The 21,984-nt window shown below is 48.4% G+C and overlaps 1 protein-coding gene across 1 annotated transcript in view; it reads right to left on the bottom strand.

Annotated features, from left to right (window-relative positions):
• LOC115318696 (arylsulfatase B) overlaps positions 1 to 21,449 on the bottom strand; it is a 52,707-nt gene extending 31,258 nt beyond the window's left edge. The window contains exons 1-2 of the mRNA XM_042292868.1: positions 21,252 to 21,449; positions 7,454 to 7,613 (exon numbers count right to left, since the gene is read on the bottom strand). Of these exons, the coding sequence (XP_042148802.1) occupies positions 7,454 to 7,613; positions 21,252 to 21,449 (358 nt within the window). The remainder of the gene's footprint in view (positions 1 to 7,453; positions 7,614 to 21,251) is intronic.
• Between the last annotated feature and the right edge of the window lie 535 nt (positions 21,450 to 21,984).

The following is a 21,984-nucleotide window of genomic DNA, read 5'->3' as shown; positions in this document are numbered from 1 at the left end:
ATTCGGTGCAGAACGTAGTTTTCTTCCTGCTCTGGACAGTGACAATAAATTTGAGGGATGTATTTTCGCCCACAAAATTTTATTTAACTACAATTGTATTTGAAATACCAACGTTTTAGTATTTAAATACACACGTCAAATGCATTACCCAATTCGTAATTAAACACAAATGCAAAACAAAGTATTTGAAATACGTATTTCAAATACTTGTATTTGAAATACTGCCCATCCCTGCCCCCCCTTCCCCCGAGATCGCGTGACCCTCCCTAGGGTCACACGACCCGCCTGAGGTCACGTGACCCCTTCCACCTTGCGCTGAGGTCACGTGGCCTCAGGGAGTCACCTATCCTTCAGTACCCTTCCATCCTCTTCCTTAAGAGCTGCGCTCTAATTCGGCGTTACAGGGAGTTGTAAACGGCTTTCATTTTGTAATGAAACTTTCACGGCACGGCTGCACCATACAAAGGTCGAGCCTTAATTTTCCAAATGCAGTATGCCCCTAGCCCTTAGATGCTAAGGTTAACTACCGTTTTATTAGGTAACTGATTCCACCACTGTTCCTTATATCTAGTGACTACAGCAACCACCAACTTGGCCCCAGGGACCCTATCTCACCTTCCGTTTCTTTGAAAATTTGGTGCAGCTAAAGAAAAAAAGAACACGGCATGTTTTCATGTCTAATCAAGTTCATTGACTAAGGTCAAAACTGTATTTAAGCGTGGCCGACGTTGTAGCTGAAATTCCAACTTTCGCAAACCTGAAGAATGCCGTATACAGGGAGCGACGGCGTCACCAGCCGGAACTTCCTGCAACTGCGGATGACATTCAACTGAGCCCGTTGTACCAGCAGACAGACGACAGCCATCCCTTCTTTGTAATTGATGACACTAGTGTTAGTAGTTCTCGGATCCTATAGCCTTTGCATTATGGGAGGGTTTGCTGCGCTTGTCATTTGCGAAGATGCTCTTTGTTGTTGTTATGTCTCAATTTTTTTATGAACTCCTGACCATTATTGTCGTGTCGGATGGCAAACTTTCAACCGGAGTGTACTTTCTGCTGTCCGGTAGATTTCGTGAGACATATGTTCGAGTATTTCAAAACTCGAGGAATGTATTCGCTGCTTCAGGCGTCGTGTTTCCGAATCCTGGCATATATTTTACAGACTTCGAGCAGGTACTCATCGCAGACGTGCTGACTGTGTTCCCAACCTCAATCTATCGCGGATGGCATTTTCATTTCACAGAAAGAGTGTGGGCTGCAGTACAAAGAGCCGGACTCCAAACCGCGCACGGATGATACTATTAGATCTTTTGTTAGAAAGATGGTGGCACTGTCGCTCGTCCCAGTTTTTGACGTCTAGCGTGCATGGCCGTTTTGCGACAAGAACGAACATCCCTCGATGTTTCAAGCATCATCACTGTGCTTGACTATTTTGATGGCACCTGGTTGATTGGCCATTTCTCCATTCAACAAAGGAACAACCACGGAGCCCGAGGACCACGAACAAACAACCACGTGGAGGGCTGACACCGTTTAGATAAACGCGGAGTCAGGGAAGGCTCACCCGAAAATTTACAGCTTCATCGATCCAATCAAACGGGATGAGGCTTTGTCTAGGATATGTTTGCAGCAGCTTGCGAATGGGGATGATGTGCTGGCCAGGCGGCACAAGTGGGTCAGCGAGGACCGCAAACTATCTGAACTGGAGCAAATGTCGCGTTGCTGATGAAATGATGTCTTTGTTCGACTTTTTCAACAAGGCGTAGGCATTTTGTGGTCTATGATGTTTTCCTGTGTGCGCGAATGTTCAATGGTTGAAAATGTAAAAACAAAATAAAGTCGCAATCATATACTTGTCAACCTGTCTGATTTATCGCTCGCCAAAATATCAAGTTCACTGCTATGAAGTTATAGAATAACGTACGCAAGCACTTTGGGTACCTTAAAAATAGCGTCGCGATGGCAACGCTGATTTTAGCTTACATGATGTGCTTGTGTACATACGACTTTAGTATTGTACGTAGCGTGACACTGGTAGCGCCAACAAGCGATTGATAGAATTAAAAGGCTGTCATAAAAACTATTACTCTCTTTGGAAGAGCTCATCTGAGCCACTAGCCTAAGTCTTAAAATTTGGTGCCTCCTGATACCACACCAAAGTAAGATAAAAAACAAAAAAAAAAAAAAACAAAGCGATAACGTCGTTTTTGCAGTAAAGCGCGAAACACATGTACGACGAAACCTTCCAATCCGACGTGCGGACTGCCGGAATGACCTTGGGGGGAGAGGGTTTTCGTAGCACCGGAGAGCGTTGAAAACCCTCGCCTCCGACCGTCGTATTGCGCGGTCGGACGTCGGATCGGACGGTTTCGTCGTACATGTGTTTCACGCTTAACAGTGTCGCAGAGTATACATAAACCATTTCGCGGTTTAACGTTTTAAAGATCATCTTGAAACAAAAAAAAAAAAACTTTAAGTGGTTGAAGTACGAATAATATATTACTTCGAAGCTTGCCTGAAAGGGGTGCATATTTTAAAATACATTGGCACAAAAAATATTTCAGAACATATATTCTTAAAGGGGCGGTGCAACAATATTCAATTGGAATGTTTTTCACTTTAAACAAGCTTAACTGACACTAGTGGGACTCGAAGATACTCGCACCCAACGCCACTGGCCAAGAAACTCCTTTGTTGTGGTGTAATTTGAAGGACAAAAGCGATCATTTTCATTCAATCTGTCCTTTGCAAAATTTTATGACGTAACGTGGGGATCGCAGTACACCCCAGTGACAATATTTGAATGCGGTTTATAGATTGGACCCGAGCACTGCGTGGGCACTCGATTTGGGTTCGTGATAATTACTAGCTCGAGAAGCTCTCGAGTAGTGGCCATTGTCCTATCGCTGCAATGACGACGATAGCCGAGCCATAACAATGTCTGGAACTCGGCGCGTGTCCTGTGCCTTGCCAACCCCAGCGCGTGGCTATAATAAACACTGGCGGCATATAATATCGGCTCCAGATCACGTGGGCGCTTCTTCTGGCTGCGAGTTGAGGGGGCGAACATTGCTCGTTTTTCTTCAATTTATTTTCTGGGACTTCTATTGCGTCGAGTGAAAAACGAACGCGTGTTTCATAAGTCATTATCGTCAGGGATCCGTTCTTAACGGTATCTGCGGAAAGTAGAAAAACTGTTGCATCGCCCCTTTAAGAAGAAAATATGCGCAGATCAATGTTAGAACAATTAGACTGTTTGTGAAAAGGTTGTGATGCGCAGGGTCTTATATCAATGGGTTGAAAAGGAGACGGGATCAAATGCAAAGGGTGTTTTGGTTATTGGTTGAAACGGGACGGGTTCGAATGAGAAGGTCGTTTCGGGAATGGAACAAAACGGGACGGGTTCAAACGCGAAGGCCGATTCGGGAATGGGTCGAAATAGGACGGGTTCAAACGGGAATGGGTTGCTTCGGGCTACACCCCTTTGGACTCATGTGCAGTCACTTTTGTCGTGCACTCTTTCGGGTTATTAACTTATTAAACCCTATTTTACTGGTGTTGTTCATTCGCCTTTTACACCAAAGCTGTTAAGGGCTAGTTTCCCCAGGATCTTGTCCCCCACCAAGAAATGTCGACACAAAACTCTCGACAGCTACCGCCATCAATGCTCGACGACGGCAACCAGACAATCGGCTTGCCGGCCTTGCTCATAGGTGGCGACCTCTCCAGCCTTTCCACTCTGGTTTTCGCCAGAGAGGAAAGGCTGAATTTCTCTAGGTGTCGTCCTAAATGTCGTCCTCGAGGTCGTCATAGAAGTCGTCATTGAGGTCGTTCTAAAGGTCGTCCTTGAGGTCGTCCTAGACGTGTTCCTCCAGGTTGTCCTAGAAGTCATTCTTGAGGTCGTCCTAGACGTCGTCCTCAAGATCGTCCTCAAGGTCGTCCTTAAGGTCACCTCAGAAGACGTCCTTGAGTTCGTCCTAGACGGCTTCTTCGAAATCGTTTTAAAAGTCGTTCATGAGGTCGTCCTAGACGTCGTCCCTGAGGTCGTCCTAAGCGTGGTCCTTGAGGCCGTCCAGATGTCGTCCTCTAAGCGTCGTCCTCGAGGTAGTCCTAGATGTCGTCCTTGAGATCGTCCTAAACATCGTCCTTGAGGTCGTCTTGACGTCGCCCTTAGGCGTCGTCCTTGAGGTCTTCCAAGAAGTCGTCCTTGAGTTCGTCTGACCATAGTACACTCTAAGAAAAAAGTTGGCCTCAGGGGACTAACGGCAGCACTTGGTCCTCTGAACATCCAGTTGTTCTCCGTAAGGACCATCTGGTTCAAGCTAGGTACAGCGCGCAAAAGCTGGGGACTAACGGCGCTCGACTGGGACTAACCGATAGGCGTGCGCGAGCAAAAGCAGCTATTAGTCCACCTCATACAGGGTGCATTTGTAGGATTTAGTCCCCGAAGGCAAACAAAATGTTCGCCAAGAGGACGGATAATATTTCGCTTGTCTTGGGGATCGGCGAGGGTCTGCCCAGGACGGCTGAAAGTGTTGACAAAACTCGGACGAAACTGGCGAATTTGTTTGATGTGCCACGAACGTACAGACATTACATGGTAGAGCTTCGCGCGTTGTTCGAATGCGAGGTAACGAAAGTATTGACTCTACTTCACCCAACTATCTCGTCAAAAATGATCTGTTGACATTTCACAACTCCCATTCACGTAATTTGCCTTCGCGCAAAATATGAGCATTAATCCAAACGCAACAACTCCGAATACTAACACTTTTTGTTTCCTTAAATGAAACTTAAGAGTTTGTAGAAGACGCGCTTTCAACACCGGAGTCTCGCAGTCAGAATAAATGGTCACTTCACTCGCTAAAACTGAGTTACTGAGAACAGGTCGAGCCTCGTCTCTGCGTCTCCCCGTAACCAAACTTTCTTGGTAGTCCAATGTCTAACCCAAAATCCGCACTGACACACTTGATGCACGGCACGTTCCACTCAAAAAGCACATTCAGGGGTAGTATCCAGACGCCTTCATGCCATCGTCGTCGATGTTTCAGATAACATTCCAGATGAACAACGGAGAACGAACCGCGCCCGGACGTCATTCATGGCAACACCCTGCTAATACAAAACAAGTGCGAACTAAAAAAAAAAAGGCCCCCGAGAAAACTGAAAAGAGAGGGAGAGAAAGAAAGAGAGAGAGAAAAAACAAACAAGAGAACGTGTTTGCTTGAACGTCACTTGACCGGCGTGTTGAAAATGGCGACCTTCGACCTTCTCCCGTCCTTCGGGCATAGGTGTGCCCGTGTGTCGTGTGTAGTGAAAGGGGGAAAAGAGATTTTCGGGGAAAAAGGGATTTCCCTTCCCCCTCCCAGCAACCCCCTACCCCGCATTCCTCGCTCACGCGGGGGGCAGGGCAGATGGGCCAGAGAGAAAAACGGGAAAACGGGAAGGGGTCTTTGTTTGAAAAGAACCTGTTTTTAGTAGAGCCGTCGTCAGGACTTAGAAGCTGGTCGTCTCCGATCGTTGCGGGATCCGGTTTGGATTCGCAGTGCTGCAACACTGCATTTGATCTGTTCTGAAGTCACAAGACAAGGTAACTCGATTAAGGTATGTCAAAGTACTTCTGTTTAGGATATATTCATTAACTGCGGCGTCAGAAAGTGCTTTATTTTGAGCGCGTTCTCTAGCTTTCAAAGCACGCGCCATGCTCTATTCTTTTTGGCACCATGGTTGCTTATTTTGTTACGCAGCACAGAGACCTGATATTCAATCGTATCGAGAAAAACGCCAGTTCTACCGATCGCTTATTTTTTGTGTTTTGCAGACCCTGGCAGGATCGCTTTACCATAAAGGCCTGTTCACACATGCAGCAGAGAGCTACAAGCATAGCGCTGACCTAGCGCTAAGCGCGTTCTCACGAGAGCTTTCATTAGCTGTGTATCGCACCGTCAAAACTGTTGCTCATGGGAGACGAAAAGCAGCTCACGACACGTGAGCAGCGCTACTTCAGAGCTTCGCTGCGTGTGAGAACCGGCCTTAATGGAGACATTCATTCGATTGTACAGATTTTCGCGTTGATGGCGGGAGCTCGTTCCGTCACTTTGAAGCATGGTTTGACACGCACACGCGGGGTCTGTAATTTGCAGCGAACGGTCTACTAAAAATATAATATTGCGCTGGTCTGCTGTCAACAGATCGCATGTTAGATTTGAACCATTCTAGCCTATTTTGTTATTTTATTATGTGTGTGTTATATGATATATCTCATACTTTTGCTGAGCGATCGGGTATTTCACGTTGCCCCTGTTGCTAATAATCCAAATTCCTCGCAAACAGGCAAGAAGCTGCAGGTGCCCCAATAAACGGTGCTTGGACCACGACCGGTTTGGACAGCCGTCCCAGTGTTCAAGCCATCGTCGACGCAAGTGCACCCTTCGGAATCTGGCCTTACCGTGGAGTCTACCACTCAGGAACTTTGACTTCAGTCATCCTTGAATGCGATGTGTATTTACGAGGCAATAAAGCTACGTTTAACCTGAACTGCACGATTTCGTTTTGGAGATTTGTGGCTCGGGACCAAATGCAAAGGATAAACCTTTAGCCCCAGGGGTCTATATCCAACGGTGCAACGTTTAGACCCAGGGGTTCAAGTGCAAGGGCCTAACAGTCGGTTTTCGGGGTTCATTTGAAACGGTGTAACAGTTAGTCCTAGGGGTCCAAGGGCAAGGGCCTAACAGTTCGTCCTCGAGGTTCAATTGAAACGGTGTAACAGTTGGTCCCAGGAGACCAAGTGCAAGGGCCTAACAGTTGGTCCTCGAGGTGCAATTGAAACGCTGTAACAGTTAGTCCTAACGGTGCTAGTGCGAGAGACTAATGGAGGGGCGCAACTTTTACTCCCCTTCCCGTTAGTCCCCGAGGGGACTAATGGTTGTAGCAACGCACTTGCTCCCTTCGGGGACTAAGTCGCGCTCCCCTTTTTCTTAGGGTGTACAGCTTCGCTGGTCTTCCTTCTTCAGACTGGAAAGGCTGAAAGTTTTTTTACTACCCTTTGTGGCGGTCGTACAACTGATATAGAGGGCGTGCGCACCGTAGTCATAACACCCTAATAAAAATGTGTGCTGTGGAATCACACCTTAATTTAGACCGTTTGGAAAAACGCCTTCCTATAGACCGACACACTCTTTACGAACAAGCCCGCGTTTGCCCACACCAGGTGTGGGCATTGCGCATGCGCAGAAACCGAAATCGCGTGAAGTGTCTGCGCATGCCCAGCGCCGTCGACAGCGCCACCGCAGCTGCGCGACGTCAAGCGCGTGTTGGTCTATAGGGGTGATAGGATGAACGCCCTTTTCTTAGAGCGTTTTGGTCCACCAATATGGGTGTTAACACCCTTAAGTGTGTAACGATATTTAGTGTACCAGTGACTACAGTAAACAAAGGATCGCGATGCACTCACCGGTGTGAATAGGATAGCGTCCGGTCATGAGCGTGGCCCTCGAAGGTGTGCAGAGGGCCTGGGTGTAGTACCTGCTCAGTCGGACGCCATTCCAGGCCAGGGCGTCAATGTTGGGCGTTCGAATCTGGGGGCAGCCGTTGTAGCTCACATCGTTCCAGCCCTGGGACGTGTTGGAGTCACGCACGAAATAAAAGGCCGTGTAAGCTGGGCACTCGAGACGGTGATACGGGTTTCTCCAATATATCCCTCACGCGCTTACGCGAAGACATGCGAGAATGCACATCCAAAGGACCATTTATCGTCCCTTGCGCTGTACAGTGCTGAATTCACACACACTATTTTTATTAACGACACACTAGAATTCCTCTATTTAAAGGAGTGGTGCAATAATATTGAAATGAACGTTTTTTTCACTTTACACGGGCTTACTGGCACCACTAGTGGGACTCAAGAATACTCGCTCGCAACGCCACTGGTCAAGCAACTTCTTTGTTGCGGTGTAATTTCAAGGACAAAAACGATCATTTTTATTCAATCTCTCCTTTGCGAAACTTGATGACGTAACGTGGAGATCGCAGTACACCCCAATGATGAAATTTGAATGCGGTTCATAGATTGGACCCAATAATTGCGTGGACACTCGATTTGGGCTTGTAATAATTACTAGCTCGAGAAGTATTCTGGTAGTGACCCGTGTCCAACCGCTGCAACGACGACAATAGCGGAGCCATAAAAATGGCTGGAACTCAGCGCGTGTCCTGTGCTTTGCCAACACTAGCGCGTGGCTGTGATCAACATTGGCGGCATATAATCGGCTCCAAAACCGCTTGCTCTGCCTGCTAGTTGAGGGGGTGAACGCTGCTGGTTTTTCCTTATTTTTTTTCTGAGACTTCTATTGCGTGGGGTGAAAAACGAACGCATGTTTGAGAGGTCATTAACGTCAGGGATCCGTTCTAAGCGGTATTTGCGCAAAGTGCAAACATTGTTGCATCGTCCCTTTAATGCACGAAACATTTTCAAGATTACCTTCACATTTCCCGGGATTGACTAATGTAGTATAGGATGTCCCCCAAATACATTTACAGTTTTGTTTTCACCGCCAAATTCAACTACGCCTTGCCGAACGCCCATTCTCCGCCTAATATTTAGCCCTAGCGGGCCGAACCAGATGTAAATGTTTCGGAACTAATCGTTATTTTATTAAAAAGGTATCAGTGATGCTTAGAAATTTTCGAAGGAAAAATGGTGGCCAACGGAGCTCTTGAATACTCTTAAAAATAAAAATAATAAAGAGCTAGTAACTGCAGCATTTAATACCTGCTTGCGACCGTTACTACCGTTTTACTAGGTTTTTAGTACACGACCAACTCTATACTTGCGACCACTCCATCTGAGCGCTCCCTACGGAAGAGCCTCCTCCCGGCTGAAGCGTGTTTCACATGCAGCGGTTTTGGCCCTATAGGGCCACCCACACTAGCGAGAAAACGCGCTCGGCGCGCCGATAAATCGGTTAAGCGGCAAGATAAAGGGCGTGTGTCTGCACGCGCTCGTGGCGCTGACTGTGCTTCGGCGACATTTTGTTACTTGCCGCGATCGGCGTGCCACGCGCGTTTTCTCGCTAGTGTGGGCGGCCCTAGCGGCGCGATTTCTGCCGTCGCGGCGCTCGTGCCGCAGAATTGCTGGTGCTGGCCAGAGCACCGCGACGGCAGAAATCGCGCCGCTCTAGGGCCAAAACCGCTGCATGCGAACTAGGATTGAGGGCCGCGTTTTAGCACCGTCTAGTGAGAGGCGTTCTCACTAGGCGGCACGAAAACTCAGTCCTCCTACCATGTGATCTCTATGCTCCTACCTCGTCGAGTTCTTCTGTTATCCGTGGGTGCGCGGCAGCTGATCGCTCTCTCTGGTTTCATGCAAGTTCACGATGTAAAATGCTAATACTCTACGTAAAGGATACTGAAGGAGTCGAATTCGTTAATAGACCCTTTCCGAAATTCACTCTGGCCACTTTGATCACTATCATCATCTCTGAAACGGCATCTGTGCGATACCAATGGCGGCCTTCTAGTGACTGATAAAGGAAGACGTTGAAGATGCTCCTAAGCGGATGATGCGAGGCCTGTGCATTCGGGGGGTCAGTACGACGCGACTTAGGAATGGAACACAAGAGCTACGTAAGCGTTTAATTCTAATAAATCAGATTTAGTCATTCTGTGGGCGGCACACAATCGACTTTAAAGCACTTCGGTGTATATAATTTTCTCGAGGCATCTGAGTGGGTTGGAGCTTTGTTCTGAATGCAGGGGGGCTATGTTGCGCTTTTTGCACTCCCAGGAGACTAGGGAGAGGGAAGTGACGTCAACGACACAGCAAACGCAGATTGAGTGTTGATTTCGTTTTCTTCTGTCAACATCCAATCTGCGTTTGCTGTGTCGTTGACGTCACTTCCCTCTTCCAAGTCTCCTGGGAGTGCAAAAAGCGCAACATAGCACCCCAGGCTCTTGGTCACCATCGAACTGAGAGAGAGAGAGAGAGAACATGTATTTATTTAATGAAAGGTTCACTCGTCTATGGGTTGGTGTCCCTGAGGCGAGAGGGAAAATGGATGTAGGGATTTATAGGAAAGGGTAAGTGACAATGAATAGATCTAGATGAAGTGATGGACCCCAGAGTTCCTGATATAGCTGATCAGGGAGTCCAGGATTTCTTTTCTGTGCTGCGGCTGTCCCTTGGGGTGGGTCCAGTCTTCAAGGTTCGTGGGCCTTTTCTCGATTGGTAGCGAGTCCCATGACTCTACTCTAAAGTCTTCCAGGCCTTTGCATTCCCAGAGCACGTGTTTGGTCGTTGCCATGGATCCCTCTGTGCATGTCTTGCACGTTGGATCCTCGTGGTGCTTCAGTCCGAAGGGTGCTTTTTTCGCCGGAGTTAGGTCCGTCCCTGTCCTGATTCGCCGTAGCCGAACCGTCTCCCATCTCGTGTACCCTGGTGGTATCGGGTCTTCCTCTGTTAGCAGAAGACCCTTCAGGTACAGTTTCCTCCCTTCTTTGGCTTGCTCGGCCATTTTATCTGGGTCTATTGACATTTGATTCGTCGTTTCGACTCGAGAGGTAAGGCCTGGCGCGGAGCTGGTGCTGCTAGCTGCCTCCACTGCGGCCTGGTGAGCCCTCTCGTTCCCCGGGATATCGTTGTGTCCGGGTAGCCACTCGATCGTTATTTTAGAATCCAGCTTCCTGAGCTCCTCCGCAATACTCTTGATCTTCTTGACCGTTCTGCTTCTCGTTCTGCAGCTGCGGCAAGCTTTCAGCGCCGTCTGAGAGTCTGTGAAGATCCAGGCCCTGTTACCTGGGTCGATTCTTTCACGAATATCTTTGGCTGCGGCTAAAATTGCACGCAGTTCAGCCTCTTTAACCGAGGTCTGCGTTGGAAGCGTCTCTGACCAGGTCCTGTCCCTCGCAATGTCGACAAAGGCTGCTGCGGCAGCCCCGTCGTCCTTCGCGGCATCCGTGTACCCTATTTCCTTACATTCAGTGTTCTTCGCAAGCCACTAGACGTGTTTCTTGGCTGAGAATTTTCTCTGTTTAGTTCCTTGTCCCTTGAATGTTGGCTTGTGATCAGTTACGCCTATGTCTCGCCATGGTGGGGAAGCCTCCTCGATCGGGGGCCTACCTTCCGTGGAGTATCCTAGGATTTCCAATAGTCTTCGCCCATGTTTAGTCCTTTCGAGGTGTTGAAAGTGTGCGATTTGTTGTGACTCTGCTTTCCCCTCTATCTTGTTCATTCCTGCATATTTCCTTAGTTCGTCGAAGGGTGTGTATCTCGGTAGTCCAGTTACCACTCTCATTATTTGATTGTTCAGTCTTTCAATTTGCTTCCACTGAGCCTTGGTGAGGTTCATCCAGTTGCAGCAGTAGAGCGCTCTGGATGTGAGGAGGGCTTCTGCCATGGTCCGGATTGCTTTTTCGTCCGCCCCCCACGATTTACTCGTTGTCCTACGAATCAATTTCAGGGCCTGGTCCCATACCTTCCTCAGTTCGGGTAGCCATTTGGTACTCCCAGCTGTTTCTTCAAATGTAACTCCAAGGATTTTTATGCTCGGACGCCGTTCTAGTTCTTTTCCCTTGAGTTGAAGTTGCACTTGCTGTGCAATCCCTTTTCTGTGGTCCTTTGGTCTCGCAACGACCATGTATGGGGTTTTTTCAGGGGACGGCTCCATCCCGACTTCCTCCAAGTACTTTGCAACTTCCTCGATGCCCCGTTGCATAGTGAACTCCTGGTCTCCCAGCGAGCCTCCTTTGGTCCACAATGTGACATCATCCTCGTATATTGTGAACCCGAGGTTTTCAATGCGCCGCAGTCTCGTTGGTAAATCTGCCATTACCATGTTAAATAATGTGGGCGATATCACTGCCTCCTGTGGTACGCCTCTGTTGTTGAGTGTCTCCGGGCCCATTGTGTTCCCGATTTTCACCTTAAACCTTCTATTGGCCAGAAAGCCTTTGATGAATTTTAGTGCTCTGCCCCTTAGTCCACATCTCTTAGCTCCTTCTTTCACCGCCCAATGCGGAACGGAATCAAAGGCTTGTTTTATGTCAAGTACAACTACAAGTCTTGGATCTATGCTCTTCTTGTCTGCCATCACGTCTTCGTATAGCAGCTTGAGACTGTCTGGTGTTCCCATGGCTTCTCTGAATCCTGTTTGCCTCGGGTCCAGCCTGTCGTAGGTCTCGAGGTACCATTGTACCCTCTGCAGGACCATTTTCTCCAAGACTTTGCAGATGCTGGACGTTAGTCAAACTGGTCTGAAATTTTCGATTCTATCCTGCGTCTTTCCGGGTTTAGGTATTGGTGCCACCCAAGAGATCTTCCAAGAGTCAGGGATCTTTCCTTTCTTCCATGTTTCGTTATATTTCTTCAATAGCTCTTCTTTGGTCTCGCCTGGGAGGTTACTAAGAGCCGTATATGTCATCCTGTCGGGTCCGGGTGCGCTTCCTTGTTTGGCTGAGTGGATGGCCTCAAGCAGCTCCCCCATGTTGAAAGGTTCGTCCATTCCAGGTTCTTTTGGTGGTTTTCCAGCCCAGCTTTTGAGCGTTTTTTGCCTCCCTGTTTTGCCGCCGTGATGTGCGGGAAAAATATCTGACTTGCTTTTACCGCCAGCTCCTCCTCCGTCATTTTCAGGCGAAGCGCAAGGTTCTGTGCTGCGTTCCGGCTCTTGCGTTTGTTCTTGTTCATCCCCCTGTAAGTCCGCCAGGCCTTTCCGAGTCCGGTATGTGCGTTGAATGATGCACAGTGGCTTCTCCATTTATGCCGGCATAGCTCTTTGGAGTATTTCATAGCCATGGCAGTCGCTTTGTTGAGCTTGATCTTTTGCGCCGTCGCCCTGCTTCTCCTGAATCTTGTTAACGCTTGTAGTCTACTGGCCCATAGGTTCAGAAGGTGGGTGTCCGGTGTCGGATCACCTTGTTTGACATTAACGTGGGTTCTTGCCTCCTTCATCGCCTTGCAGATGCTTTCCTCGATGTCTTTGTGCCGCTCCAGGCTGCTTAGAATTAGCTCCCGGAATCCGTCCCATTTTATGATCGGTCGAAGCTCCTTATCTTTCCGCCCACTTGGGTGTGTGACTGTGACCTCGATGGGGTAGTGGTCGCTGCCCTGTGTGTCCCTCCTTGGTGTCCACTGGGTGTCGAGGCGCTTTGCGGCCCACGTGAGATCTGGTGTAGTGTCCTTCTGGCGTTGTTGTTTGGCTAGTCGCGTCTTGACCCCTTGTTCATTGCGGAGTTCAAGCCCGGCTGTTTGCATGGCTGCGATGATGTCTCGGCCTTTCTTTGTGTTGGTGTCGTATCCCCATTCGCGGTGTTGTGCATTAAAGTCCCCTCCGACAATCAGTGGGTCTCCATCCGCCAGCTCGGATAGCTTTCGGATCCATTCTGCCGTCTCTCCATTTTTTAGAGTGGTATTGGGCTTTATGTAGACAGTTGCCACCACCAGTTTGAGTTTACCTCTCTGTAGTCGGACAGCAACTACCTCCCTCTTGTCCGAGCAGAGTGCAGTGGTGTCTAGCTGCGTCTGTGGTATGTTCTCGAGTACGCAAACTGCCACCCATCCTTTCTTTTCAATGGGATTTTTCTCCCTGCAGCTTGGCTTAGATTTGATGGTCGGAGTTAGGTAAAGGCTGAAGCCGGTGATTGCCATGTCCGGTGTTTTAGTCTCCTGCAGCAGCAGAATTTCTGGTGGCGCATTTCTTTCGAAGCGGAGCTTGAGCTCCGCTGCTCTTGCCGAGAACGTGTTGCAATTCCACTGTAGGATCTGTGTCGGTGCCATCTTGGTCTGTCCGGGTTCGTTCGTTCTATCTGCTATGCTTGAGTTCAGCAATTTCCTTTTTAATCTCTCCGAGTACTTGGAATACCATATTAAATCCCATTTCCACGTCTTTCTCGAATTTGGCGATTTTGGATTCTTGCTTCTCGAACCTTGCTTCGAGTGCTTGTAGTTCCTTCCTCCAGTCTGGTTGTTCGGTGGACTTAGCCTTCGTGCGCTGGGCCCATTCTGGGATCCAGTTTGGGGCTGCCATTTTCTTATTGCAGTCAACTGTTGGCTTTCCTGGGTTGGGAGGAATTCGAATGACCTCCTGCTCTGTGTTTTGTTGGCCGCGAAGTTGGGCCTGTGAGGTGGCAGTTGCTTTGGCTGCTGCCGCGTAACTTTCTCTCAGTAGCTTCGGCTGTGGTGGCTTTGCGGGCTGCTTCTTTTCTGAGATCTTCCTCTTGGGACAATTGTTGCTGGTTGCCACGTGGGCCCCACCGCAGTTCTTACACTGTGGATCCCTTGTGCACTCCTCCATCTCTTCTTCGTGGATGTGCCCGCATTGGTCGCATCTGCTCTCTTTGCTTGGGCATACGTCCGTTTTGTGCCCAATGTTGTGACAACTGAAGCAGACTATTGGTCTTGGACGGTACGGTTTCACGGTGAACACTTCGCGGCAGAACATGACTTTCGCTGGCAGCCAAGTTCCCTCAAAAGTGATCACCACAGCGTTGCCTTTCTTGCCCATAAGGCGGGCGTAGACTACTTTGGCCGTTCTGCATTCCAAATCCGGTAGTAGCCTTTCGGGTGTCTCGTCGCTGTTATCACCGTGCAAGTAGATGACACCGCGCACTTGGTCGTTCCCCATTGCCTTGTATGGGCTTAAGGCGTACGAGTCTTTGCCTTTCGTGATCTCAGTGACTTTTAGGAGATTTTGGATTATCTCTTCGTTCCGCGTTTTTAGCGCAATGGTGTTCGTCTTCGTCTGAATTTGAATTTTGTAGTCATCACGACTGGCGGTTCCCGTCTTTTCCACCGCTGTTTTTATATCTCGTGTCTTGAAGTCCTTGACATTCTTTTTGCATATCGCTTTTAGTACCACTGTCTGGGTTGATGTGGGAGTTTCCCGCCTATCTTCCTCAGATGATGTTCTCGGTTTTTGGACTGTCGAACACCGGCGTTTACGTCAGCGTTTACTGATATACATTTCAAACCCTTCGTCTTCGGGGTTCTCCTCCACGGGGGCGGTTCCTAAGCTGTTAGGCTTAGCTTGTCGTTCTTCTGAAGTTAGATTTTCTGGTTTATGTAATTTCTGTAGTGGTGGAAATTGGAAAGTATCTTGAGAACTCACCTCTTCGGATTCCATGGCGTCCCTTTGCTGGCTTGCCATCCAGCCTGGGGTCAACGTCCCTTGTATGTAGCTGTGCAAGAGTGTGGTTATTAATTTGCCGATGTCCTCTTTGGTGATTCCCAATTTTCCGAGGAGTCCAGCGTCAAGCTCGATGGCTGTGGTCCTGGCGGGTTCAAGCTGCTGCTGCGCTTTTACTTCGGCTTGTTGACCGCGCGTTCCCGAAGTCAGGGGGGCTATGTTGCGCTTTTTGCACTCCCAGGGGTGCTATGTTGCGCTTTTTGGACTCCCAGGAGACTAGGAAGAGGGAAGTGACGTCAACGACACAGCAAACGCAGATTGGATGTTGACAGAAGAAAACGAAATCAACACCCAATCTGCGTTCGCTGTGTCGTTGACGTCACTTCCCTCTCCCTAGTCTCCTGGGAGTGCAAAAAGCGCAACATAGCCCCCCAGGAGACTAGGGAGAAGGAAGTGACGTCAACGACACAGCAAACGCAGATTGGGTGTGGATTTCGTTTTCTTCTGTCAACATCCAATCTGCATTTGCTGTGTCGTTGACGTCACTTCCCTCTTCCAAGTCTCCTGGGAGTGCAAAAAGCGCAACATAGCACCCCAGGGCTGCTGCGGTGTCCATCTTTTCTGGCTCCAAACTCGTCGAAATGACCCCATCGGTTGCAAGATCAGCGAGCGGAGCGTCGTCGAAGGTCCTTGGTGATTCACGACACCTTCATAAACGTGGCGCTGTTTTGGGGGTGTCGGGACCCCCTAACGATGTCACGGAGCGTCCAGGTTTGATCTTCAAGGTAGTTGGAAGTCCAAAAGCTATAGAAAGCGCCAAACATAGAAAATTATCAGGAGCCAAAAATTCCGTGTTCCTTTGCCAGGGCACTTTGTCGTCGTCCACCATCGAACTGAAAGTGATCGAGAAAGAACTCACAATGAACAATTCCTCGCGTGCCGTTGACTTGAGAAAGTGATAGTGCCGATACAAGTTCCCTTCCGCCATTGATATGGCAGAACTTAGACTGCTTTACAAACCACCAGATGGCACTGAATTTCGAAAAGGGTCTATTAGTTCGCTTTTTTTTTGTAGTTTGCGCAGTCAACACCAGATGGTATTGGCTGCGACCGCGCGCCGCCAACACCATCGAGCCCAAAACAACCTGGTGCAGCGCGAAAAATACGAAAAAATATACAGAGTTCCAGGCCTTGCCACGAGGCGCCGCTGAAACTCGGCTTTCCGAAAGGTGCGTGCTGGAGTGTTTCCAGATGGAGTGGTCGTAAGCATAGAGTTGGTCGTGGTTTACTACACCAAAGGCGCGGACAAGATGGCGGCGTCTACTGCATCGCCGATGGCTACCGTTAGCGAAGCACTTACTGTTTCGGAACGTAGCTGGAGGTATCCACACACAATCGTAGCAGCAAATATTGTAGAAGGGCATGTTTCAGGTAATTGGAGCTGACTTTATAACGATCGCAGCCTCTTTTACATCACGTCGTGGAAGCCAGCGCTGCCGCGAGGCAGCGCTGGCTTCCATTGCATCAGTGATGGCTGCCATCACTGATTCAATGGCCATGCGGTTTTCGCCGTGTGTCTTGTGCTGTTCTCGAGTACCCGTGTTGGAGTGCAGTGTTAACGTTCGTGCGCTCGACTGGGAGAGTTTTTGCGTGGACATGGGCAGCTTCGAGGACAGTTTTAACGAGCCGGTGTCGCTCGTCACCGGATCCGCTGCTCGACGGCGATCGTTCGGTCGGTTTTGTGGCATGGGTTTCGCCGACCAAGAGGCTTCGCTTCTTCTTGACACTGAGAACGTCTTTTTCACGGTCTGTGTGTGCACGGTCGTTGAATGATTCTAATTTAGCTGTCTTCGGTCGTGACAGCGGACTGTGATGACCGTTGATATGCGTCGTAAATAGTGTATCTAGCTTTTGGAGTAATGAAAAAGATGTTTAAGCATTCTACGACTCTTTCTGAATTTGCTTTTATCTAGGGTTCCGCGTTTTCGGTTTTTATTTTTTTAAAATTCGGCGTACTTTTTTCGGTGTTTATTTTAAAATTCAATTTTCGGTTTTTTCCGGGGTATACACCAACTCGTGTTTACAAACAAACCGGAGTGCCCCTAGCGGACGCCACCGGCGCCGCGCATGCGCAGTGGGCGGTGGGCAAAAAGTCCGCCGTCGCCCATAAACAAACCATTGAATTGTGTTGTCGTCGGCGTCGGCGGGAGTCCCCGCGCTCTTTTTCGCGTTGGAATTATTGATTCTACGTCCTCCTAACAATGTCTGACTACTTGAGCGGCTTCAGCAAAATTAACGAGGCAAAACTTCGAGTGAATAATATGACGTGCGGCGATTCATTTCACGTGGACGCCGCAGAATGGGCGCTAAAGCCTGACTCCCACGATGAGATTCTGCTCGCTATTTTCAGTCGCGACGTCGCTCGAGCTCCAGATGTGAGAACCATAGCTGAGATGATGGACGTCAATACTAAAAACCGCAAGTAGAACCGGGCATTAGAAGTCGGCGATGGCCACTGGTAACAATGATCAACATCTCCTTGTATCTACTGTTTACATGTAGCCTACTTACCCGAGCATATATACCTTCTAAAGTGTTTTGAGGCCTGCACTTAGTTCTTATCGCAATTACCGGGTCAACGTTTGGTTTATGGGCCGCTGTCATTTGAACGAGCTCACGACAAAAAGCAGACAAGTTTGAAAGAGCAGAAGACAGTTCGAACGCATACGCAATTGAGTGCGGGCAAGAAGCACCGCGTCCCGCGTCAACAAACCATTGGAAGGTCACGTTGTCGGCGTCTGTGGGAGTCTGCATACTCTTTTTCGCGCTGGAATCGTCGATTGTACGTCCTCATAGCAATGTGTTACCACTTTAATCGCCTGAGGGAAATCATCAAGCCTCGTTACGGCGCTAAACTTTGCGTAAAAAATTTGACGTGCGGCGATTCATTCACATGAATGCCGCAAAATGGACGCCAAAACCATGGTGAGATTCTTCTAGCTATTTTCGGTCGCGACGTCGCTCGTGCTGCAAAAGTGTAGATTGAGCGGCGATGATCGACGTCGATACTGAAAATCGGAAGCGGGAACAGACCAAGCGTAACAAGTTGGTGATTGCCACTGGTACCAATGATCAACATCTTGTATCTACTTTTTACACGGAGCCTACTTAAGTCGTTTGAGGCCTGCAATTACTTCCTATTGCAATCATTGGGTCAAACTTTGGTTTACGGGCCGTTTTTGTCTGAACGAGCAGACGACAAAAAGCAGACAAGTTTGAAAGAGCAGACGAAAGTTCGAACGATCAGGCGGCCGTGCAAATTTGAAGACGCACTGAACCCGTGGGTGGTCCGGACAACTTGGCGGTTTTCTCTCGTTCATGTTGGAACAAAACAAATATATCTGGCGACAACGAAGTGTTTCCCGCGCAAGCAATCGTAGTTCGACAAGTCTGGATTTCCCTTTTCACGGCTACTATCCACGTTCTCGGACGAACGGAGGGGGCAGAAACACATGAAAACTGATCTTCAAACCTTACCAGACTCCCTTGGTAGAGTCCCCGTCGCAGCATTTTGACGAGAAGGCAGATTTTTTTGTCTCGTTTCTTCCAAAAGACACAGGAATGCATGTCTCGCACGGCGACTTCTGCCCACCACCCCAGACCGGAAGTGCGCCCGACGCGCCACCACCGCGGCGTGACGTAGGAGAGTTGAGTTCGTGTATAGTTATTCCGAAAAACGTTCACCGTTGTTTTTTTTTTCGGCGAATATGAAAGAAACACATTCGGACACCGGATAAGATAATCCTTGTAGCTGTGATATTTGTGATCATTCAAGCGCTCTTGTCTGTTTACTTCCTCGTCCTTGTATTTTTAGCGCTTCTTTAGGTGGGCATTCAAAGAATAACGACACATATACCTACGTCGTCTTCGCTACAACTTCCGTCAGGACACACCTCAAAATCGCGGAATTCGCGGGCATAATCTTAGCGCGCTTTTTTTTCCTTCCCATTGTGACGACGCGACCGTCGGGGGCGCTGGTACAGAAACCAGCGAAATGGCAAAAAAAAAAAAAAATTCATTGTTTCTGTTTACAATCACAGGGAAGTTTAAAAGAGGTGTTAAGAAAGGTATTAAGGGCTTTCCTCGATGTCATCTGAAGTGCATGAAGCGAAAAACCTTATACTAGCCCACATCCGAACTTTCTTTTTTAGGACGGGAACTTGACACACTAAGCCCGATCACGGAAAGGACACAGATGTCCCGCGAAGGAAAATTCAAGCCCTCTTTTGTTGCATGTTGAACATGGGAGAGGGCAATCACGAAGGCGTCACATAATGTCGAACTTTGTAAAGCCCTCTCTCTCTTCCCCTTCCCCAGCCACCTCGTCGCGGACCAAAAAGCAGACCCTTTCCGATTAAAACCAAATGTTAGAAAAGGAATTAGACGTTTTTTTATCGGTTTTTGTCGGTTTAAACCGAAAATGCCGAACCTACAAAATTACCTTTTTCGGTTAACACCGAATTTCCGAAAATGGATTTGGCGTACTTTTATCGGTTTTTATCGGTTTAAACCGAAAACTCCGAGCCCTACAGTTATATCTTACCCACAAACACAAGCATTTGTCAGTGGACTACTCACAAATTACGATGCAAGCTGCATCCGGTATTGATTGTGCATCCATTTCTGTCGCGCAACGCGCGAAAGAACTCCAGCTGCCGTCGTACCCAGCGTCAATTAGAGCCTTTGTTCGCCGCGGGTGACGACAACAAAGCAATCTCTCGCCGGCAACAACCGCATTCGTTTTAATTCTCGATCAACGCATGCGACGAGAAAGCTGGTTTGCGGCTGCTATGCGGGGAAGCGCACACATAGATGCTAAGAACCGGTGGGCGAGGTTGTTTTATCGACCGTCGCAAATAATGTACGTTTTTACCTTCGTTATTTTCGAGGTGATAGAAGCGTTGGATCTTTTTAAAACTTGCTTGAGGAAGAATATTGGTGCGAAAAGAGCATTATATTTGCAACATTACTCACTGAGGTAGTGTTACACGACGAGAAGTTTGCGTACCCAAAGGGGAGTATAGAAGACTGGTGGGCAGTAAAGGGAGTTAGAAATTAGAGTGATAAGAGTAAGCGTGTCACGTATGTTCCTCGAATCTGTATCTGAACTGCATTGAATGCATTGTATCAATAGACCGATCTCACCAAGCGTTCGGCGCATGCGTGACGCCGGCATAACTTTTGTTCACTGGAGGCAAACGGCAGTGCATGATAGAGCTCGTGCCGTTCCATGCTCTACACGCGCAAAGCTCCAGCAAGGTTGCCGCACGCGTGCAGAGACTAAAGTTACCTAGATGCATCGCGGCAGCGGTGGCGTAGTCAAACTGGCCGGTGAAATCGGTCTCTTTTGTGCTGAAAATGTTTGTGTGCAATATGTGAATTTAGTTGCAAATGTGGAAGCGCCGAAATAAATTATATATAATCGGTTTTTGTTTTTGTTTTACTTTTAAGTGAACGGTGAGTAGCACCGCCTGGATTAGTAATTTCCAGTTTTTATTTTTGTTGCACCTGCCATCTGGTGCTAAATGGTATAAGTAGCACACTTTTTTTTTTTTTTTTTTTGCTGGACTTCACGAGAATTGTTGCCGTTTCGGTCTTCTGTCTTGAGGTAGTGCAAGGCACTAGTTAGAAGTAGTGAAATACACAATGTTCTACTTTGAGGCTAGTAACAGTTACTAGCTTCTTGACCTAGTAACTGTTACTAGCTTGACCGTTACGACCTACTGTTGCTATTTACTTAGTAACATATGTGACCAGCAATTACTAGCTTTTACCTAGTAAATATTACTAGATTTTTCTTTTAAAGAGTGCATGAAGCTGAATGAAACCATTAAGTGAAAACTGGTAAAAACCAGCCCTGTTATCTTACTAAAAGTTTTCAACGAATCACTTGTAACTTTTGATTTAGATAAGGGCTGGGTCTGAAATTTCGGCATCTGGTTTGGAGTTTTGGCACTATTTTTTTGGCGGTTAATGATCGTTCGTCAATGGGCAGTTTCATTCCGGGTTAAAAAGAGAACAATTGTTTGGGGAAAAGGGAGGAGGGGGGGAGGTTACATGTAGTATATCGCTTACCAGATCATCCGCAAGAATGAACACAATGTGGGGCTGCGGTGACTTCCCGGCAGACAAGAGAAACCCCGTGGCGACGGCCCCGGAGATAAGAAGCAGGGCAACGGAGAAGACCACCAGGGGCGTGAAACTCGGGGCATTCTGGTTCTCGTGAGTCGGCGCGACGGCCCCCGGACTCTCCAGAGCTCGACGTCTAAGCATCCGCGACCGTGTAGATCCTCTGTCAGCGTGCTCTTGCCGACAAGACATGGAAACAAACCTCACAAAATACCGACGAGTAGAAGACAGAACGAGCCGTGCAAAGTCGCTGATAAGGTGTCGCCCTATATATAAAGACGAGGGCCGGAAAAAAACGTCCTTTAAGGAAAAAACAAACAAACAAAAGACAGGTGTCGAAATCGGCACAGATAACTGTAGTCGGCTTGTAGCGGGGATTCCTCTCGCAAGACGTTAGGTTGTAAACTAACCTGACAACGCGGTGAGGGCTATGCGATTATGGGTACTTGTCATGAAAGCAAACAAGAATATAGGAGGCATTCACAGGACGCCATATTTGAGGGCGATGTTTAGAGCGCATGCTTAGAACGAGCTCACTTTAATAGCCTGCTAAGACCGGCAACCTTGATGGTGCTAAATGCACGCTCCAGAAGGACTGCGAAAGCTCGCCGTCAGCACGCGCTTAGCAGCAGCGCACACGGGTATGGCCGCCAGTGAATACTCCCTATAATAACTATGG

The sequence above is a fragment of the Ixodes scapularis genome, unplaced genomic scaffold, assembly GCF_016920785.2.
Source record: "Ixodes scapularis isolate PalLabHiFi unplaced genomic scaffold, ASM1692078v2 PGA_scaffold3__209_contigs__length_174095766, whole genome shotgun sequence".
Classification (NCBI taxonomy): domain Eukaryota; kingdom Metazoa; phylum Arthropoda; class Arachnida; order Ixodida; family Ixodidae; genus Ixodes; species Ixodes scapularis.
The sequence above is the reverse complement of the archived record's forward strand: the minus strand, read 5'-3'. Positions and strand labels throughout refer to the sequence as shown.